General features: G+C 46.9%; 1 protein-coding gene across 2 annotated transcripts in view; it reads left to right on the forward strand.

Annotated features, from left to right (window-relative positions):
- LOC147722731 (uncharacterized) overlaps nucleotides 1-23,421 on the forward strand; it is a 488,139-nt gene that overhangs the window by 382,464 nt on the left and 82,254 nt on the right. For both annotated transcript variants that reach the window (XM_086965201.1, XM_086965202.1), the window contains exon 20: nucleotides 7,467-7,802. In XM_086965201.1, the coding sequence (XP_086821327.1) occupies nucleotides 7,467-7,802 (336 nt within the window). The remainder of the gene's footprint in view (nucleotides 1-7,466; nucleotides 7,803-23,421) is intronic.

Below are 23,421 nucleotides of genomic sequence, written 5' to 3' on the forward strand. Positions count from 1 at the left end.
ACTGGCTTTAGGCAGCCTGCTGCCACCACCAGACAGGTTTCTGGACCCCGGGTCAAAAGCCTCTGTCCTCTGTGGCCAGAAAACAGAGGACATCCTGGGCTAGGTGCCATACCTCATCCCCAAGGATGGGCACCGTGCTTGAGCGAAGCTTTAAATTTGTAAGGCGACCTCTAGCTTCTGCCGCAAGCAGCAGATGACTGGCCCTGGTTTACACCCCCAATTTGGGCAGGAAATCTTAGGAGAATAGGAGGTGTGACCACCTCCACCAACTCCACCCCCTAAGTTGGTGGAGGTGAGGTAAGAAAACCAGTTACTTACCTGTAACTGTAGATCTCCAGTATTGGAAGCTTTCATAGATTCACATACCTGAATCATTTCCTTGTCGTCGGGACGGGATTCTCTGGTATATAAAAATCAATGCTTAGCAGTATAGCTAACTGAAAAAAAGGCCTAGGCCCTTTTCCCTTTTGCAACCCATAACCTTTGTTATGTAAAAAAGGTTAAACTTTCCCCTAAGCCAATCTGAGCTCCTCACCCTCTAAAACCCTCCTGAGAGAACCTTTTGCCCCTCAGATTTTTGCACACTTGTGCTATACTGCTTGTGCCAAATCAGAGGTGAGCCTCTCGGGGGAGAAGGGTGGGCATATGTGAATCTATGAAAGCTTCCAATACTGGAAAACTACAATTACAGGTAAGTAACTTGTTTTCTTACTCCAGTATTGGAGCTTTCATAGATTCACATACCTGAATCAGAATAGCGAGCAGTAAATCATAGCACATTTTGTTTTTTGTCACCTACTTCTCACAAATAGGCAACACATGATACTTGATCAAAATATTCATAGACATATTGCCCATAAATGACATATCCAATAGTATACAATAATAAAATGTGCTTCTCTTACCAACCAAAGGAAGGAGGGATGACGAAGGCTCACCGTTATTGGAAAAGGTTCTTCAGCACAGCTTTGTCCCACTGCTACATCGCTTTTTGCATGAGCATCCAGGCAGTAATGCCTGGTGAAGTTATGCGTACACCTCTAGGTAGCTGCTCTGCAGATGTCCTGAATAGAGACGCCTGAAAACAGAGCAGTAGAGGTTGATACCGCTCTTGTGGAATGTGCACGAACGCGTGCTGTCAATGGCTTCCCTGCTGCCTGATGACAGAATTGAATGGCATTCGAGATCCATCGTGCAATTCCCCGTTTTGATAATGAGAAACCTTTCCTGGGGGTACTAAACGCCTCAAACAATTGTGTAGATTTCCTGAAAACTCTTGTCCTTTGCAAATAAAACTTCAGGCAACGATGGACATCCAGAGTGTGGGAGTCCTCTCCACCGCCGTAGATGGTTGAGGAAAGAATCATTTCAGGATTAATGGCTCATTTAAGTGGAAATCCGCTGGTACTTTCTGAATAAATTTTGGATTCGTCCTGAGTACCAATCTGTCCTCCCTGAATTGCAGAAAAGGTTCTTGCGTTGTAAGGGCCTGTATTTATCCTACCCTTCTGGCTGATGTCAGAGCTGTTAATAGAGCCACCTTCCAGGATAGGAATTTTAGATCAGTCTTGTGAATTGGCTCAAATGGTGGTTTCATCAGTTGTGATAAGACAACATTCAGTTGCCATAGAGGCGGTGGAGGCCTGATAGGTGGGTAAACTCGAAACAACCTCTTCATGAACTGTTTTACAGTTCTCTCCGACCACAGATATGGACCTGCTGAGTTTCTCCTGTATCTAGAAATCGCCGCTAAATGGACTTTAATAGAGGCATGGGCCAATCCAGACTTTGCCAGCCTTAGTAAATAGGGTATGATCTGATGCGTCTCTGCTTGCAGAGAACGTAAGTCGTTCTCTTGACACCATAAGAAGAATCTTTTCCATTTCATCCCGTATGTCTTATTAGTGCTTTCAGCTCTTTCCTTTGCCAGGATTTCACTGCATTCCGCCAGAATGTTCAGGCGATTAAATTCTCCGTAGACAGGAGCCAGGCCGCTAATTGCAGTGATGTCGGGTCTGGATGTCGCACTTGTCCCTTCTCCATAGTAAAGAGTGCTGGTATTGGCTGTGGACGTATTGGCTCTGTCTCTGATAAAAGGAGCAGCTCTGTGAACCAATGGTGCCTGGGCCACCAAGGGGCTATTAGTATCATCCTGCACGGTTCCTTCTTTATCTTCGTGAGCACTCGTGGCAGGAGAATCGGCGGAAAGACGTAGGCAAAGACGCCTGACCATACCTTTTGAAAACTCATTCCCCCATTAACTTAAAATCTTCCCTTTGATGACGCCAGCTTGCAAAGAATTGGCATTTCTTGTTCTGGGCTGTGACAAACAGATCCACCGTTGGTATTCCCCACTTGGCAAAGGTGGTCAATAGCGTGTCCTGATCCAGCACCCACTCGTGACAGGTCGTTTTTTGCCTGCTGAGGGTGTCCGCTGTAGTGTTTTGATCTCCTGGAAGATGTATGGCCTTCAGAGTTACTCCGTGATCTATTGCCCATTTCCATATTTTCTGAGCTTCTTTCGACAGAGAGAGAGAGAGAGATCTTGTGCCCCCCTGTTTGTTTATGTAGTGCATTGCCGTTGTGTTGTCTGTCTGGACTAACACGGATCTCCCTTCTATTCTTGGCAGGAAGGCCAACAATGCCAATCCTGTTGTCCTTAATTCTAATAGGTTTATGTGAAGGTGTTGTTCCTGTTTGTTCCATCGGCCGCTGACTTGTAACTCTTGTAGCAATGCTCCCCATCCTTCGAGAGAGGCATCCGTGGTAACCACTAAAGGAGCTAGTTCGGTCAGGTAGGACAGACCCACCGAGATATTGTTTCTCCGAGTCCACCACTTTACCGCCTGCAACATTAGTTGCGTGACTTTGATCTTGTCCTCGAAGGATCCCTTTGCTTGGCACCACTGAAGGTCTAACTCCTCCTGTAACGGCAGCATTCTTAAACGACATAGGGGAATGAGTGGTATGCATGAAGACATCGTCCCCAGAAGCGATTTTGTATTTTCGGACTGAAAGACCCTTTCGTCCCCTGAATTCTTTGGCTAGAGAGATGAGTCCCAATTGCCTCTCTATGGATGGGAATGCCTTGTTTTGTGATGTATCTAGGATTGCACCTAGAAACTTGATCGTTCTGGATGATTGAAGAGCTGATTTTTCCACATTTAAGGTCAGGTCCAGATCTGCAAACAACTTCATGCAAGCCAAAGTCGAAGCGCGAGCTGCCTCCTGCGATGGTGCCTTCACCAACCAGTCGTTTAGGTATGGGAATATTTGGTGTTTTTGTCTTCGGAGATAGGCTGCCACTGGCACCAGACATTTTGTAAAAATTCTCGGTGCAGAATTGAGGCCTAATGGCAGTACTTTGAATTGGTAATGATTTTTGACCACTGTTAAACGAAGGAACTTTCTGTGGGAAGGATGGATGGGGATATGAAAATATGCATCCTGTAAATCTAGGGAGGTCATCTGATCTCCTGAGTTTGAGTAGCAGAATATCTTGGAGGGTCACCATCCTGAATGACTGTTTCTTGAGATAGGCATTTAGCGACTGTAGGTCCAAGATCGGACGCCACCTGGGAGCATCCTTTCTGATCAAGATGAAACGGGAATAAAATCCTTGTCCTCTTTGGGAGTTCGGCACCCCTTCTATTGCTCCCTTTCGGAGCATTGCCCGAATCTCCCGACGCATCTGACAGGTGTTTTACTTCTTGAAATGTAGGTGGCGTGGGAGGAGAGAAGTGTGGGAATTCCAGAGTATGTCCGAATTTTATTATGTGGAGGACCCATTTGTCCGATGTTATTCTCTGCCACTGTTGTAAATAATTAGTCTCTCTTCCACCCAGGGGAACATTTGACAGGGTAGGAGGATAAGAATCCGGAACTTGTAGGTTGTCATTGTCTTCTATTGTTATCTTTCCGTGAACGACCTCCTCGTCCTCTGGGAGTGGACATGGAGTAGCCTCCAGTGCTTCTGGCCATATTGCTGCCGGGAGGGCTGCGAATAGTAAGTATAGGAGGTGTATCTTCCCTGCTGGTATCCACCTCTATACGAAGGTTATCCTCCCCCACGGGTGCCTCGAAAGGGCACCTTCTGGTACTGTAACGTACCCAAGGCTCTCGCTGTATCTGTGTCCTTCTTAATACTCTGAAGGGTCTCATCCACTAGACGTCCAAACAGATCTTCCCCTTCAAAAGGTAGATCCAAAATCTTATGTTGGACCTCCGGTCTAAAGGCAGTGGCCCTCAGCCAACCCTGGCGCCGTAAAACAGCTACCACAGCCTTTCGTTCCCTAGGAGGAGCAGCAATGTCCATAGCACAATCGATAACTTCAACTGAAGTCCTCTCCCCTTCCTGCAGAACTTTCTTCGCCTCTTGCTTACTGTGTTCCGGAAGGAGGTCGACATATGGTGCTATATCACACCACATGTGCCTGTCATACCTGCCCAGGATGGCAAGGACATTAGCTGCTCTGACCAGGAGAGCTGACATCAAGGAGAATCTTACCTGCGTTGTCTAACCGCCGTCCCTCCCTGTCCGGAGGTGCAGAAATAGGCGCTGACTTGTTTTTTGATTTTTGTTGCGCTGCCTGCGAAATGATAGTCTGGTTTAGGATGGCCCAGTAAACACGCCGGAGCGTCTGCGGGCACCTTATATTTTTTGTCCAACCTCGCTAGGACCGGTGTAACCGTTGCTGGAGTAGTCGTCACTTGTAACCCTTCCTTCCATACATGGTCGATAATTGGTATGGATCTGATTGATTTTTGATAGGGCTCTTTACAATCATAAAGAAAACATTCTGCTTGAGATGTCTTCATCGGCAGTTGAAATCTCTTTGCAGCTCTCTCCATCAAGTTGTGGAATCCACCAATATCCACTGGTGAAGAATCCGCTGGCCCTTGGGTGGGTGATGGTTGAGAGGGAATTAGTCATCTCATTCTCTGTGGGGTGGGGCTCCGTTAGCTCCCCTTCTTTGTGATCCTCCTCATCGGTGGTCACAGGATCCTGCTGCTGTTGGACCTGAGGTGTCTGTGAGGCAGTGCCAGTAGGCTTTCCCTGCTGCGGACTGGAGTGGTCGGACTAGAGCGAGGACGTGAAGTTGGAACGTCTTGAGGGACCCCTGATGGAGGAAACCTCTTCTTATAATCCGCCAACATGAATTGCAAGTCCGTCATCATTGAAGATGGCATTTCGACCATCTCTTCCTGAGGCTCTTGTTGGTAGCGATGGTGGTGAGAGGCTGTGGTATTTGTCATCTTCTTGACATTTCACGTGGAGTTCCGACAGGCTTCTGGCATACCAGAAGGGTCCATAATCCTCCTCCTCATCCGACTCTTCCTCCTCCAAAAGGTGCGATGGGACCAGAGGAGTAATCTTGCTCGGGGAAGTCACTGCTGGTTTGATCTTATGTTTTTCTGGAGTTTGTCTCGTCGACGAGATCGTCGTCGACGAAGTTGTCGTCGACAGTGCACTAGAACCGTTCCTCGCCGACGACATAGTAATTGTTGTAGACGTTCCCGTCAACGACCCTGCTGTCATCACCGTCGACGACTATCCCGTCGTCGACATGGCCGTCGTCATCACCACCCTCGTAGACTATGTTGTTGTCTATGCTACCGGCGTCTACGTTTCTACCGTCTACTGTCGATGCTCCCGTCTACACTCCAGTCGACGCGGACTCTAATACAAGCAATGGTAGCTTCTGTACCTCTGTGGTCGTCGCCGTAGACTATGACTTCTTCGTCAAGTATCCCGTCGACTATGTCGAATAGTTTCGTTTTCTCCTCGGGAATACTAGAGGATGGCTTCTTGAATGATGCTGGAGCCACAGGTGGTATCTTTGAAGGCTCAGAAGAGGCTCTCTTGGGTAATTTTTCTCTCGAAATGTGTCCTTTGCTCTCCTTTACTTTTGGCTGAGGAGATTTTGAACGACTATGCCCTGAAGACCCTGGAGTGGTCTTTTTTAGGGCCTTCTCAGGACGGTGCCCTGAAGAATGAGCCTGAGGAGATCTTTATCTTTTTTGAGATCTCCTAGACTAAGGGGAGGATTCCTGGTCACTATCACTAGAAACCACCTCCTTCCTGGCCTTGATCTTCTGAAGCCAAATTAAAAGGCGTCCCATACGATCTCCAAGGGTCTTGCTAGAGTAAGTGCTACATACATTGCAATCCTTTGCTTGGTCCGGATAAAGACAGTAAATGCAGTCTTCATGTGGGTCATCAGTGTAGTCTCTTTGTAGAGCAGGTGGCACAGGCTCTAAAAAGACCCCTTTTCTCTTTTCCAGACATTCTCTATGATGTAGATGAGAAATAGATTACCAAATTCTCAAATCCACAAGAAATAGAATGAAACCAAGCTTCTACAAAGTTGGAAATCCAGAGTTTGAGCAGAGCTCAAAAGAGACTCCCTAGCACAACGTGCCGTGGAAAATCTTAGGGACAAAATGTTCTCTCGGGAGGGTTCTAGAGGGTGAGGAGCTCTGATTGGCTAAGGGAAAAGTTTGGTCCTTTTTTACATAACAAAGGTTATGGGTTGCAAAAGGGAAATGGGCCTAGGTCTTTTTTCAGTTAGCTATACTGCTAAGCATTGCTTTTTGTATACTGGAGACTCCCAACTCTACAACGGGGAAATTATTCAGGTATGTGAATCTATGAAAGCTCCAATACTGGAGTAAAGCACATCTTTCCTTCCCTGCCATCTTGAAGAGAGGGGGGGGGGGGGGGCATCTCTGCAGGAAGACTGAAGACAACTTGCCTGTCTTCAGCTTTGATGACCCTGCGACTTATCTTGCAGCCAGCGACCTTAGGGCTATAAGGCCTGCTAGAGGGGTGACTTACCTATACCTACAGGAAGTACTGGCTGGCATGACACCCAAACAGGGTTTCCCACAAACCATTTTAAAGCCACTTGCTTAACTGAGTCCCTGCCACCTCAGTAAGTTTTAAGGTTCAGTTGATCTTTATTTTGTAAGCCCTGTGGATTTCATAATGTTTTCTACCAACAGAATGTGCGGTTAATCCATTTTCTTCCACCTCTTATGTTTGATTCCAAGCTAAAGAGCGATAACATTTCAATGTACTGATTGGGAAAAATAGGTTTTCTTCGCTTTGGTGCAATTAAAATCTATAATCCTTTGCACCCCCTTTCCATTGTTCATTGCACCATCTATTCAGGTTACACTATTACTAAACTATATTAATACACAGTTGAGGATTCAAAAGTTCATACTTTCCTGTCTGACAGCCTTATGAATCAGATTTCATTACTTTTCTCGAGCGTCTTTACATATTTGGCCTTTCAGATTTTGCCTTACGGAGGTTGTGACTGTTTATCCATTTAGGTCTGAAAATAAACTTTTAAATTAAGCTAATTCTGTTTTATAATACCAACATACGAAACAATTTTTCTAAGCGGTTATTGACTTGAGTTTTTATGTTTGCTAAATTGTTAATTTTTAATTATCAGATGGAAACTGGAATCGTGAGTCTCAAATGGCTAGATCGAGTGGCGCTGGGTTTGAAGGGCCAAGACTGATGGCACAGGATATGCAGCGTGGAGGCATGCCTATGGAAAAAGCATTTGCAACTGAGAAGCAAGAACGTTGGAACCCTCCTCTGCATGACCGGGAGATCAACAGAGGACTTCAGTCAGATTCTTTAAGGATGGAAAGCACACCATGGAGACAGGCACAAACTGTGCCATCTGCAGCTGCTCCCGTGCCTGATGATAATGTGGTTGATATATTGGAAAACTTTCTAAAGCAAAGTTTAGGTCAAGTGGAGCCGAACAGTTTTGGTAAAGGTGAGTCTGAAATTACAAAAGCTGTAAGTTATCTTGGGGTGTATTATATAAAGCAGTGGTAAATGTTGGCAAAGCCAACAAAATTGGAAATGGCTCACCAGCTTTTGCTTTGTGAAAGAAGGGAGGAGAGTTTTGCAGTATAGGTTTGCTGTCATCTCTTACACTACAGAACACAGCTGCTTGTTGGAAAGTATCTTCAATGAGTACTGACTGGCGAGAAATTAATGCACATGCATTAGGCTAAATAATAATTATAAATTGCTGACTTTATAGACCGTATAGGGCAGCGTTGAAAAGTGCTTATTGGTGCAGTATTAATTCCATTCTTTGCTACTGCCTTCAGTCTATTCGGAAATTCCTCTTAGCATAGGCAGAAGGAACTACCAGCTCTAAAGGATTGCATTGGTCATATATTCACATGTTTGAATCAACCCCTCTGTCGTGAGGATGGCATTCCACTGTAGTTAAAAGAAAAATTTTAAAAATTTGTGTTCAATGTCCCTGCAAAACAAAGAATTTATCTGGTAACACATCCACCTAATTTGAATCAACCCAAAGCCAATGAGGTGTAAATGCAAAGTGCTACTTCCAGAGGGGAACGATGTAGTTAAACTTTTCCAGCACATTGTACGTATGCAGGAGTCCCCAGAAGCAGCGCTGCTCTTAGCTTCTAAAACTAATTTCACTAGTTTCTCAACATCTCCTCATCACCTTTCTTGGAATTCAGCCATCCCTAGTTTCAGCTTCACTCAACTGTGAATTCCTTCTCGGGGGGATGGAGGGATTTACAATTTTCTAACCCAAGAGAGGTACCATTGCAGACAAGACGAAACCACTTTTTAAAAACTGTTCAGCCTATGGCCAAAGAGGTCAATTCAGATGACCTGTACTTACAGTGCCTTTTTGCCTTTATTTCGATGATTCATCTCCGTGCCTCACTAAGCACTAATGAAGGTGATGCAAAAGAGAAAGCATGTAGACGCTCTAGAACAGAGGTTTTTCTTTTTTGGGGATTTTTTATTAAATCAGCCATTCAGCCTCCATGTAATCAGCTGGCTCTGTATATAGTATACCACTAAGTGGTTACATTGTGGACAGAGTCCAGCGAATCCCCCAGCCTTAGGCCTAACACAGAGGAGTGTAAAACATTTGTTATGCACACAGTGACTAATAAATGACCCACGACTCAAAAAGGAGATCCACGCCAATTTTAGAAAAATAAGCTTCTTTCAAGATTTATTTTAAGACCAAGATGTACGCAAAAAGGAAGTAGGTTTTTCATGCAAAATACTTAAAACTTTGATAAGTAGACAATCCAATTTTCAGGCTCTGCAATGTCAGCCTATGGAGGAAAACAAGAATGCAGTTTTTCAGCTAAGTGTACGCCTTACAGATCCAGTCTTCGTGGTTTCAGGTCAACACCAGAAAAGGATCCCATTGGTACGAAGAGTGCATCACCAGAGTGTAAGAAAGTGGCTCTGTATATACTGGACCAAAGTAAGGTACAGTGTGTACTGAGTCCACAGTCCCCAGGGGTATAGCAAAGGCTAAGTTAGATATAACCTTACTCTCTAAATTGGTAGCTTGGTCGAGCAGTAAGGCAGTATCAGAGGACAGTGCAAAGCATTTGTTGTACACACTATCAGCAAAGTCAGCAAATGGTCTCACACACTCAAGAACTGAACTCTAGGCCAATTGGCTGTACAAATATATATATTTTTATTTTTAGAACCAACAAGGTATCAAAATATACTATCTCAGAATGAGTTACTTCAGTTAGATTTTTTTCAAATAGGCAATAGACTTTTTAAGTACAAAAGTTAGTTGCAATAGGCAACACAATTTCAAACACAATGCAACATTGAGCTCAATGGTAATTTCTAGTTAAATGCAATTGATTGCTTTATGAATTACTTTTCTAACCACAGGACTGGATGCTAGCTTCAGTCCTGGGACATCTCCTGTAAACAGTTGAGTAAAAGCGTTTTGATTACAGTAGTGATTTTTAAGGAATATTATTGTATTTTAAAAGTTGAAACTTTGAAACTTTTTCACATCGAATCACCAATGTTATCCTATGGGAGGAAATTCACTTAGCAGGTAAGTAGTGTTAGCGTTACTTTTTCCTACTCCGTGTTGAATCTTGGATCTAGCACTGGTGCCTCTCCTGTAAACAATTGAAAGAATGTGTTGAAGTCATACAGGCGATTTTTAAGGAATATTTGTAACTTTCAAAAATCGACACTTGGAAACTTTTCTGGTGAAAACCAGACAATGGGTTCCTACGGAAGGAAATTGAAGTTACTGGTAAGTACGGTTAAAATTACTTGTCAGGGTCAGTGCTTGGCTAAAAGATGCAGCACTGGGTTCTCTCCTGATACCAGGTGAGTAATTCGGAATTTGTTGTTCGGCAGATTTTAGATGAATATTTTAATGTTTCAAAACTCCACACTTAAAAGAATTTCCAAGTGAAACCAGTCAGTTACCCTATGGAAGAAAAGTGAGTTATCTGCTTTTGGGTAAGTACTCTACTGGCAGAGTTAAGGTTCTGGGCATAGACTCAGGGGTCTCCCAGGGTCGGGTAGGTACAGTTGGTACTTCCTCAGTGGCACATGGGCAGATGGGTGCAGAGAGAGATAGGGCCCAATGTTAGCCTATGGGCGGCAGGAGGCCTTTGTTTGGTGGCTGCTGGCAAGCAGGCCACGCAGCTGTGGGAGCTGGGCTCCTGGTCACTTGCTCAGGGCAAATGGGGAAGTAGGTTATGACCAAGGTTCCACTGCCAGGGGCACTCGGGCGGCTGGGTGCAGGGTGCTTTTGAGCCTTCGGGCGCTCAATGTTATTCAATGGAGAACTTTGAAGATGAACAAAGCTGCAGGCTCGTGGACTGAGATTCTTCAGGAGCGACCAACACTTCGAAGAGTAAGTTTGTATCTTGGAGGATAGGTAGGCACCCCAGAGTTGGGCACAGGGGGCCATGGAACGCCCGGTGCAGTGGTGTCTTTTGGCGTCCGGAAATCTTACCCTCTGCTGGTCTCGTTTGGAGGGGTCCCTGGTTGTGAGGCTCATGCGTCGTCTGGGTCATCGAGGAGGGTCCTTGGGCACTGGCTTTCGGGTCACAATCGCGGGGGGGGGACGTCCTCTGGGTCTTTGTCCACTCAGGCACAGGCCGGGCTCGGCGTGTGCAGAGTGTGCTGAATTTGCGGTTCCTGGCTGGCACCAGTGGTATTGCTGTTTGAGCAGAACTACTGCTCATGGGAGTACTAGTCTTTATGATGATCAAGGCAGGCAGGTCCTCTGGGGTTTTCGAGCTTGCTGTCCGCAGGAGATGCCGGGATATAGCAGGAGCAGGTTCAAGGATCGACAGGCCTGTAGGGCTGGGGCCAAGTCAGTTGGTGTTGTCCGTTTGTTAGCAGCTTCACTTCTGGTCTTCTTGATCTTCTTGCTTGTTTCAAATTGGGATCTGAGGAAGGCAGGTTCAGGGTGCCCCTAATTGCTAAATATAGGGGCATTATTGGGAGGGTAAGGGCAGGGGCCAATGAGTCCCTGTTCTGGGGCGAGTACACCCCCTATCCTGCCCCTCTCCTGTGGGAGGGGGGCAGGAGCCTATCTCTGATTGGGCAGGGCTCCCCATCCTCAAGATGGCCGGAGCATGGATTTGTGCTTCACCTCGCTTCTCCCACCTGACGGGTGGAGTTGGTACAGGCTGGCACACCCCCTTTCCTCACATAGGGTTTCCCGCCAGTCTTCCCACCAGAGTGGGGGTCAGAACTGGTGGGGGCCAGTTGCGGAGTACAGCATGTGGCCTGGAGAAGCTCACATAGGCGGCATGCCTTTGAGGCTTCCACTGCCCATCCTGGGGGAGGAGACCTAGCACCTCGCCCAGGACGTGCATTGTTGCAGGCTCAGGAGAGCGGATGGCTCTCTACCCGGGGGTTCAGCATCATGTCTGCTGTGTGGCAGCCTAGGCAGCCTCTCAGACAAGACGTGGATTGTAGGTTAGGCTCAGGGGGCAACACTAAGTTGCCGTCTGTCGTCCATTTGGCATTAAACCCCACACTGGCATCAGTGTGGGTTTAATGTGCTGAGAAGTTTGATATCAAACTTCTCAGTATTCAGTGTATCCATCCTGGTGCTGTGGAGTTCGTAATGACAACCTCCTAGCACCATATGCTCTTAATGGCATCACTTCACTTACAGTGCCCAGGAATGGCACTGTAAGTTAAGTGATGAACCTTTGAAATTGCTTTTTTTTCCTTAAAAATCACTGCAATAACTAAAACGTTTTTTTCTAAACTGTTTTCAGCTTAGACCCCAAGACTGAATCGAGGATTCAGTCCTGGGATTACAAAAGTAATCTATTAAGTGATTACCTGCATTTATGTTTAAAAACCTATTGAGCTCAATGCTAAAGTGTCTAGAATTGTGTTACCTACTGCAACCCCTGTACCTATTGTGTTCACAAAGTTTGTTGCCTTTCTGCAAAGTACTCACCTGAGATCTCTCATATTGAGAGTAAGATATTTTGATACCTATTGGTTCTAGAAATAAAACATCTATATCTTTGATATAAAAAACAATTGGCCTGGAGTTCTGTCTTTGAGTGTGTGAAACCTTTTGCTGACTGAGTGTGTACAACAAATGCTTTACACGGTCCTCTGGTGCGGCCTTACTGCTCAACCAAGCTACCACTTTTGAGAGGAAGGTAACACCTGGCTTTAACCTCTGTTATACCTCTGGGATTTGTGGTCTCTGTACACACTGTACCTTATTCTGGTCCAGTATATATTGAGCCACTTTCTCACATCATGCACCTGTGCCTACACCACTGGCATAGTGCACCCAGCTAGAGGGATGACTGATGTATGCCAGGGCAGTGTGTGTGTGTGTGTGTGTGTGTGTGTGGACATGGCACACAGGGATGTCAAATTCGGGCCAGGCGCTCAATGTTAACCACTGGGTGATTGAAGATGCAGCGCGCACAGGTGAGTAAAGCGCAGTCAGGGGTCGATCTCCTGGAGTGAAGGTAAGTACAGGAGGGGCCACAAGACAGCACCAAACTTACACCCTCAGCAGCTATGGGGTGGCTGTGTGCAGAGTTCCTACACAGTGTTGGGTGCCCAATGCAATTCAATGGTGGAGAGCGGTTTTAGAAAAAGGCTGCAGGCGCTGGTCAGTAGGCTGCACAAAAGAAAGCTCACAGCTCCTGAGGTACGTTCTGGTGCTCTGGACGTAAGGACTCCTTTGGTCAAGCTCCCCAAAGGCTTCTTGTGCAGGGATGTCCTTTGGCGTTGGGAACAGCTTACTGGACAGGTCTCAGTCAGGGGGAGTCTTTGGATTCAGGCTGCAGGTGTCTAGGTAGAGTACAGCAAGGCTCAGCCCACGGTGGACTCTGGAGCAGAAGAGATGGGAAACCTTTGGAGGACCAGTGGGTCACTTGGACTCAGGACATGGGTGTTTGGTGCAGAGGTGGGTCCGGAGGTGGTGTTGCAGTTCCTCAGGGCTGGGTTCCTTTTCTTTAAAGTTGGTTTTGCAGCGTGAATCTTTTCTGGATTCACTACGCTGTGCGTTATTCCGAACTGTCCTCAGGAGATATTGATCTTTGTGGAAGGCAGGTAGTCCTCCCAAGGCTTTAGAGGTCGCTGGGCTGCAGGAGAGGTTGTCTTTTGGCGCAGGATTGTCGTGGGCTCCAGACAGGCCAGTAGGCCTGGGACCAAGTCAGTTGGTGTCTGCAGTTTTATCCAGTATTGGATTTTTCCTAGATTCATATGCTTGAATCATCCCCGCCGTCTAGTTGCCTTTAACTCACTTCCCTGGCACAGATTAGTCACTCCTCTAGCTGGGTGCACATTACCAGTGGTGAGGGTACAGGTGCATGGGCTTTGCTCCCACAACCCAGTGGCCTGCTCGTCAGCAGCCACCAACCAGAAGCCCCCTAACCTCCATTGGATAACAGAGGTAAAGTATATAGTACCTCACCTCACTCTTAATTTGTGGTAGTGTGGTTGAGCAGTAAGGCTTTATCAGAGGCTGTGTTGAGCATTTATTGTACACAGTCAGCAAATTAATTCACACTGTCCTCTGATAACTCCTTACTGCTCGACCATACTACCACAAATAGAGTGAGGTACTATCTACTTTACCTCTGCCTACCTTTTGGGTTCCACTGGACTCTGTGCACACTATTCATCACTTTGGTATTGTATATACAGAGCCAGATTCCTACAATACTTCAGAAAGGAGCAATAGAATAAGTTCCCAGTTCTCAGACGGGAAATTGCTTTTATTCCTGCTTCTTTTTAATAAGGAAGAAGTCTGGGGCTGTGGGGAATGGAGACCCATTCTGTATCATAGAAATCTGAAAAAGTATCTGCAGAAAGTCTTTTCTCATGGCCCCCCTCCAGGAGATACTTCAGCTTCTCAATCATGCGGATTTTATGAAAACTCTAGACTTGCAAGGTGCATATTTCCATTTCCCAGTGCATCCCAAACTTAACAAAAGTCTTCATTTCGCTGTAGCAGGTGCTCATTTTCAATTCAAAGTCCTTCCATTTGGTCTTCGCTCAGCCCCACTACTGTTCACCAAGTGCCTCGCTCCAGTTGCTGCTAGTCTTGGACTTCAGGGTCTTCAGTTGTTTCCTTATCTCGATGACTGGCTAGTAAAAGCACAGTCTTATCAGCAGGTATCAGAAATCTGTTATACAACCGTTCCAAAAGATTCCCTTTTTCAGAGCAATTATGGATACTGTCCAAGACAGGGCATTCTTGCCTACAGAAAGACAAACAAATCTCATTTCACTAGCTGCAAAACTAACTGGAAGAAAGTCCGCTTCTGTATGCCTAATAAAAACTCTGCTCGGCATGATGACCTCGGCATTTTTAATGGTACCCAACGCACGTCTCAAGATGAGACCCTTTACCAGAGCAGCGGCCAATCAATGGCTCCAAGTAAGAGTCATTCGACCTAGTTCAGATAACTTCAGCTATGGAAAAAAGTACTTCTCTGGTGGCAATCCTCCAAGAATTTCTCAACAGGGCTAACATTCCCTTCTCTGTTACAGATTTGATCCTTTCCACAAACTCCTCTCTAGACTGCTATGGGGCATAAGAGGCAGTGGTCCAAATCGATTGCAAAAATGCACATCAACTTCCCCTGGAGTTGCGGCCCATTTTCCTAGCCTTACAGGCCTTCAGAATTAAAGGGTCTTCATTTCTCATAAGAACTGACACTACTACATGCATGCATTTCCTCAACAAACAGGAGGTACTCGCTCCCACATTCTATCGCTAGAAGCCCAGGAAATCTGGAAATGTATTCTTTTCCCCCACATCTCATAAGCGGAGTATCTTCCAGGTGTAAACACCAGTCTGGCAAATACTCTAAGCAAAACTTCCAACTCCTGCCACAAATGTGAACTAGACCAGACGATTCTCGACTTAATTTTCCAAAAGTGGGACAAGCCCAACTTGGATCTCTTAGCCTTGGGAATAAACCGGAAATGCCAGTTCTTTGCAAGCTGGGAACCATGAAGCGGGTCATGGGGAAATACATTTCTAATAGGATGGTCGGGATCTTCGCGTATGCTTTCCCCCCTTACCCATTAATGCTGAGGTTACTGATAAAAAATGAAGACAGCCATGTTGTCTGATAACCATTGCTGCGCTTTGGCCTTGCAACTTCACTGAGCTGCTCCTGCTCTCAGAATGCAGACCTTATCGCCTTCCAATAATATTGAAGCTGCTGACAATGAGCAAAGCAAAAAACACACAGATGATTGACGGAATGCAGAAACCCCGGAACCGATCCTAGGAGGCTTGTTTCCAGTCCCGGGAGAACCTGGCATGGGAGCTCTGGGTGGACTGTTACATAGGGAGCAGGGTTAAGACTGATTTACATTTGGCTAGGTTTAATCTGGAATGCCATGGGGAGCAAAAAGACAATGGATTAGGGCACCGATCTCTGTACTGGGGGTATTGTTTGACATTGTTCAACATCTTTTTGCAATGAGCAAAGGCCAGATTCTCCATCCACATCCTGCATCACAACAGCTAGATACATGGTTGCTGAACAAAAAAGCAGCAGCTGACTATTAAGTAGGGCAAGCATTTCTATGCAACCTGTTTAATTGTAGGCAAGCCTACTTCCCGCTTATTTGAAATTTGATGTACTGCTTATTTGAGGATGTGAATCTATACACAATCAATTCTTGAGATGAAAGTTAGGTACTTACCTAGAATTCCAGTTCTGATTTGTTAACACTTCTAGCTGCAGATTCCTTACCTTTGAATTTCTCAGGTGTAAGGCAGGATCGGGAAACTTTTGCTGAGCAATATCCCTTGTGTGCGCCGTTGGGTAGCTCTATCCGGCTCCGCATGACATTGTCGGCTATGACGTCGCAGTACCTATTTTGTCGCCAGCCAGACGCGCGGACGTCTGCTCTTTTCACACCAGTTAAGTGCCGGTCTGTGAAGAGCTATCCCTCTGTTGCTTTTCGAAAGGCCATTTCTTCACTATCTGTTGAATTCTGATATTTTTCCAACTTTGTGTGAGAGGCTGTCTTCGAGTAAGACTGGGTTCAATCCATACAGTGCCTGCCACTGCATGTCTGTTACTGAGACCACCTCGTCTGTCTCTGGTGTCTCGAGCGTGACCAAGACTGTCTCGGACTGTCTGACTATGGCTTTGAAGGCCTTGAAGGAGTGAGCTATAAAGCTCCTTGCGGCCCAGCAGTCGACACGTCCAGCGAGACTCCGCAGAGGTCCTGGTCCTGATCGAAGAAGAGGTGGTTGCGGTACTGCTCCCGGAACCCAAAGCCCTCACCGTCCCACTTGAGTTCCTCAGGACACTAGTTTAACATTAGTTTGGTGCCTATGTGCAGGTCATCATTGGCCACAAGCACTTTCAGCCTGCCGTGCTCTAATTTGGCCTTACCAACGCCACTCGGTTGTTCATCAAGGTGAGTGCGGTGGTTGCAACTTATCTGCCGTGATCAGGGTTGCCAATGTTCCCCTATCTCAACAACTGGTGGTTGAAGGTGGGTTCGCCCCAGGCAGTCAGCTCCCACCTCCAGATTACGGTGGACCTCATGCACTCACTCACTGGGGTTCCCTATTAACGTGCCAAAGTCACACCCGACTAACTCCCATTCACTCCCTTTCATCTGCGCTGTTCTGGAAACAGTGCAATTTCTGGATTATACTCCAGAACTGCAAGTCCCGGATATTCATGCAATGATACAGATGTTTCAGCCTCTATCCTGGGTTTCGCTGAGTGACTCTGCGGCTGTCTGACCTAATGACCCCCTGCATCCTGCTTCTGGCACATGCCTGCTGGCTTATGCAGGCTCTGCAGTGGGTCCTGAAGTTCCAGTGGGCAAGGCATCAGGGGAATCTCCGACATGGTCCAGATTTTGGAGGAAACTGCAAAAGACCTGCAGTGGTGGCTTATGAGCTGCGATTGAGTCAGGGGCAGACCCTCGCCCTTTCCCAACCAGATCTCACAGTAGTTATAGATGAGTCACTCCTGGGATGGGGTGGCAATCTGGGAGAGGTGGAGATCATAGGGCTGTGGTATCCTGCGGAATCCAGACCCCACATCAACCTGTTAAATCCCTAAGCGATCTGATGGGCATTAAATGCCTTTCTACCCTCAGTCAAGTGTTCACGGACAACACCACCGCCATGCGGTACTGCAACAAAACAGGCGGGGTTGGGTCAAGGACCCTTTGTCAGGAGGCTCTGCATCTCTGGACATGGCTGGAACATGAGGGCATTTACCTGCTGGTTCTACATGTGGTGGGCTGTCTAAATGCCAGAGCGGACAAACTCAAACGAATATGCCTACTGGCTCACAAATTGTGTCTCCATCCGTAGGTGATGCAGGGTCTGTATCAGCAGTGGTGAGAGCCTTGGTTAGATCTGTTCTCCACTGCTGGGAACCTGCAATGTCGGAAGTTCTGTGTGCTGGAGTTTCCAAGGGGGCTCTCGCTTTGAGACACTTTTTGTCTCCGGTGGTGCTCAGGCCTCCTGTATGCCTTTCTGCCCATAGCACTCCTGCCAACAGTTCTCAAGAAGATCAGGAACTACCGGGCCCAAGTCATGCTTGTGGCTCCGGACTGGGCTTGAAGAGTTTGGTATCCCGGGCTGTTGAGCTTGGCCATTGGTCCTCCTATCAGGCTCCCCCTTTGGGAGGCTCTTCTGTTGCAACAAACCTGTCAACACTCTGCCTTCTTTTGTGCAGATTGAGCAGGGACAGTGGACAGCCTTCGATCTTCCATCCTACGTTTGATGTCCCTGCACCCGAACGGTATACGCCTGCCATTGGGGAAAATTTGTGGCATGGTGTGCAGAAAAGCAAGTTATAGCCTTTAGGAAGCAGCTCTGTATATACTATACCAAAATGAGGTATAGTGTGCACAGAGTCCAGTTGAACCCCAAAGGTAGGCAGAGGTAAAAGGAGATAAGACCTTACTCTCTATTTGTGGTAGTGTGGGCGAGCAGTAAGGCTTTATCAGAGGGCTGTGTTAAGCAGTTGTTGTACACACTCAATCAGCAAATAATTGCACACACTCAAAGAACTCAGACCTATTAGCCTTGTATAAAAATATTTAGTTCTATTTATTTCTTAGAACCAAACAAGCCTGGCACAGGTAAGCGATTTATACTTTATAGTAACAATACAGTTTGAATTGCAGTTGTATATATACTTTGGTTTGGTTACAGTAAAATTACTAGAAATGCAATACCTTAAATATTGTACCTATATTTTATAATGACTTTTCAATAGCAGGTCATGTAAATCACTTTTCCTACACAGTGTAGTATACCTAGATAATGCACTGGGACATTTCCTGAAAAAAGGTAAGTAAATGTGTTTTGGATATTTGTACACAGTTGTATAGACTCTTATAGATTCTCCAACTCTAAACTATGGCTGTTTTCTATGAAAAAGTTTATATGTTATCCTATGGGAGGAAATAGGGTTATCGGACAACTGGTTAGTACTTAGTTGTGGGAGTTGGTTTTCTGAGGTTACTCAGGGTCTCCCAGGGTCGAGGATGCACTCTCAAAGCACCTTCAGCGGCACTAGGGCACATCTCCCTTGCTCGTGTGGTTTTCCTGCCAGTTCTCCCACCCAAAGAGGGGTCAGAACCAGTGGCGACCAGTTGCTGAAAGCAGAAAAAGGACTGGGGAAGCTCACAAAGGCAGCAAGCCTTTAAAGTTTCCCTTCATTGACCCTGCTCATCTGGGGGGAGGAGGCTTGGCACCTCGTCCCAGGATGTCCATTGTTTCGGGCCACCGAGAGCAGCAGGCTCTTAACCTAGGGGTCTAGAAACACGTCTCGTGGTGGCTGCTCCCTAGCGGCCAGTCAGCCTGGACACTAGTGTTAGGTCATTTTTCAGGGGGCATCTCTAAGATGCCCTCTGTGTGCATTTTTCATTAAACCCCACACGGGCATGAGTGTGGGTTTAATGTGCTGAGAAGTTTCATACCAAACTTCCCAGTTTTCAGTAAAGCCATTATGGTACTGTGGAGTTCATACTGACAAACTCCCGGCACCATATGCTCTTAATGGCAGTACTGCACTTACAATTGTCTAATAATTGGCTTAAACACTGGAGGGGTACAGGGCTCATGCACCTGTACCCTCACCACTGGTATAGTGCACCCAGCTAGGGGGGTGGCTGATCTATGCCAGGGCAGTGAGTTGCAGGCATGGCACACAGGGATGTGTGCCATGTCGACTCTTCCCTTTGTTCTGCACTAAAACACGCCTACAAAGCCTGCAAAGGTAGTGTGTTAGTGTAAAGGTACAGGACCTGTAAGTGCTACAACCCTTAAAGGCCTTCCCTGGTCACAGTACCCGGAGTACCTGTGGTACCATTTACCAGGTGCTGACCTGTGGCCAGAGTGCCAATTGGGTTTGTTCTTCAATGCAGATTTAGAGAAAGAACATAGGCCCTGGGTACCTGATTGGCAGGAGCCCAGGGCACACTCAAAGTACATCAGCAGTTCAGCAAAAGGTGGGGGCACCGTGAAGAAAGAGGGCTCTTTCTCACAGCACCCCTTTCTGCTCCCCTTTCAGAGGATCTTCTCTTTATTCTTACCCTTGCCCAAAGGGTTCTGCTATGGGTACCTTAAAAGGTTATCTTTATGCTGAGTCAGTCTGTTTGGTGTTGCCCTACCATCAATCCCTCTAAAAATCCCCTATTGTACAAAGGTTCTTAAAAGGTTTAGAAGATATGCTTCCTCTTCCCTTTATAATATCTCAGAAGAACCTTGACCTTGTCCAGAAGTTTCTGATGTGCACTCTCTTTAAGCCCATGCATAGCTGACCTCTCAGGCTCCTTGCCTTCAAGACGTTCTTCCTTTTGCCAATAACATCTGCCCGGAGGGTCAGTGAGCTTCAGGCTTTTTCATCCAAGCATCCATACTTGTACAGCTACCCAGACAAGCAGGTTCTACGAATTAGTGTCTTTTCTCCCAAAAGTAGTATCTCCCTTTTGTGTAGGCCAGTCCATCACTCTGCCAATTTTTTACGCTCTGCCACATCCCTCTAAGGAAGATCGACTTCTCCGACTGAACCTAAAATACAGCGTTGTCGTTCTGCATTGACCTCCGGACGTTTCGGGTGGATTTCCAGCTCTTGGTCGGGTATGTCAGAGTAACGCAAGGCAAGGCTGTGCAGAAGTGGACCCTCTCTTGATCAATCGTGCTCTACATTAAAATCTCCCACACATTGGTCACATGCTCATGACACCAGAACCAAGGCTGCTACCACTATTCGCTTACAGTGTCCCAGTCCTGGACATCTGCCAGGCAGCGACGTGGGCTTCCTTCCAAACTTTCACTAAACACTTCTGCATGGACAGTCTGGTCCTTCGGGGTGGTTAATTCGCCCATTTGGTCCTGCTGGATGTTTTGTTTTGAAATTGTTTCACAGACCCACCTCCGGAGAGATATTGCTTGGATGTCTATTCTAAAGTAAGAAATCTGCAGCCAGTAGTATCTTTGAGATAAATGTTACTTACTTTCTGTAAGCCTTTACTTGGTAGAGGATCTAGCCACAGATTCTTTTCTGATCCACCAATCCTCCCCGCTTTGCAAACAGATTTCTAGTGCCTGTTTTTTCTCCCTTCAGGGTCCTAGTTTTTACACACCTGTGGTTAGTGTTCTTCGTGGCTCTCTGCTCCTGGTGTGGAAAGTTGCGCATAGAAACTGACATCCGCATGCTGAGGGGGCACCTATATAGGCATCGGAACCTCACTTCTAGCACCAGTGACCCCATATGGAGCCGAACTACGCTACCTACCGGCGCTCAGAGCTACTGATCACAAAACGTATCCGGATTCAGTCTGACGCCTGGGGATGAGTCCAAGTTAAGGAATCTGTGGCAAGATGGTCTCTACCAGATGAAGATTTACCAAAGGTAAGTAACTTGTTCTTTGTAACTTAAAACTCAAAGAAATGTGCAGGGGGCAGCAGCTTCAAAACATGGCTACGCATTAACTTGATTAACATTTTTAAGTTTTGAAGAGCTTGTAAAATTCTTATTTGTGAGTTGATGGGAGGTTTGTGTCCAAACAGGCTCACTGGTGAACTAACAGAATTTTTAAAATGTTTAATCCCCATTATGTCGACTAATGTGCCACCAAATAGGACGGAGTGCATTAGAAAAGAATCTTTAAGCATGCCCGCTCCCCCGAGAGCCTGCCCCCTAATACCGTAGTGTAGAAGTGGTTAGAGTCCTGGCACCTCATTTAGAATTTGGAGGCATCTGAAAATCCAGTTTCGGGAAGGTCCTCTTCATAGCAAAAAGATCAGATCTCTGGCATCTGAAATACATTTTCTTCAAGATCCAGCTGGGTCCATAGTCTTTGTCATTGGATTATCACCAAAACCAACTTGGATGTGTAGTATTGAGCAAAAGCTTCCCCACAAGGCATGCATTAGGCATACAGTCATAAAATTACAAATGATTGCAAAATTTAAATTTGGGAACGCAAAATGCTATTGGTAAGAAAGTGGATAATTATTTGCAGTGTCCCAAAAGTTACTGTTTTTTTCCCCCCAGAGATGGCGAAGTCTTTCGGGGGAATGATTATGAAATTGTCAGCCTCCATGGAACGGTTGGTTGGGTACTTTTAGCAGCAGGTCTTCTTTTCTATGGAACAAATGTTTTTCCAAAAGTTTCCAAACTTTTTCCTGGTGCCCCAAACGCTCAGTCGGAGTTCTATTTACCTCTGGTTTGCTGGGAAAGCAGGGAAAAGGCCTTTTGTAGTTTTTGCGTCCCTGTCTGCACACAGGGGTGCGGCACCTAGAGACAGTCTCTCTGAGTGCCACAAAAGTCCACCAGCAGAGCCCACTCTAGGCTTCATTTACCACTGGTCATCTGGGAAATATAGGGAAAAAGCCTTTTGTCATTTTTGCGTCCCTGTAGGCACACAGGAGGTCAACAAACTGATTCTTGGAGTACAATTCTTTGTCATGGGTGCTAAGGGAAGGCGGGCCCAGTCCTTCAGATCTACTTGCATGTTAGACAGCAAGTTCAGACCTCTTCTGTTCTTCCACAGGTCTAGAAAGTGTTCTGAGGGGTTGCCTTTATGCCTGACACTGTCTACTGGGTGGGGAAGAATCCTGGTCACTCACGAACCAATGGAGTAAGAGTTCCTTGTGGCAAACCTACTCACTTTTTGAGTAGTTCCTGTTTTCCTACTGTAAAAAGACCCTAAATCCCATGTCCCAAAAGTTTTAAGATGGTGACAATTCTTCAGCCATACTAAATGTGCCCCCTGAGGGTTTTTAGGTCGAGCGTAGCGATGGACCTTTTGTTGGCGTGTTTAAGGGAATGTGAGACAGCGATCGCCCACGCGCCGCGCTGTCTCAGATTCCTCCTCGTGGGCGCGCACGGCGCCGAGCCCATATTCCCGTGCGCACACAGTCAGCCCCCACACCACACAGACTGAAACACACGCGCGCACACCCGTCTCCAGTGCAAGCCTGCTGGTTACTTTCTGTTGGACAGGCCACGTGAAGGGCTTGCTCCCTCCCCGCATGACCAGGCCCGAGCCCGGCCCTCCAGGTGTTACACACAAAAACCACCCGCTTCCCGTCTCATATGGGACCCCTGCCCCTGGACATCTCCACATCCTGGGCCCAAATCACTACCGGCCCCCTCGCCCGGCCTGGGCGCCATCTTGGACACAGCACCACGAGGCCGCGTGGCCTCCGATCGACCCTAACCCTGGGCCTGGCCAGGCCCCGACATCCCGGCACCACCATCCACCCAGGAGGTGAGCGGACTACTTGGCAGGTCAATGGGAGAAAGTGTCGATGGCTCTCCCCCGCCAGGTGCCGATCGCCCCCGGCTCCCCCAGGCGCTGGCTCAACCCCCCTGCTGGGTGTCTGGACTCCCTCATCCCGGACCTCCCGACCTCCAAGTGCGAGGGTCCGGACATCAAAGGGCGCCAGACCTATAACTGGGGCAGCTCCAGAACAGGAAGGCAGTTGTATCCTGGAGTCGAGAGACGCAGTGAAGAACTCATCCTTGACGGACTACTGGCGCTGCCGTAGACCTGCCTTGCGAACTATCGTCCTACCTGCTGGCGCTGCCGCAACCTTC

The sequence above is a fragment of the Lissotriton vulgaris genome, chromosome 4_1 (assembly GCF_964263255.1).
Source record: "Lissotriton vulgaris chromosome 4_1, aLisVul1.2, whole genome shotgun sequence".
NCBI lineage: Eukaryota > Metazoa > Chordata > Amphibia > Caudata > Salamandridae > Lissotriton > Lissotriton vulgaris.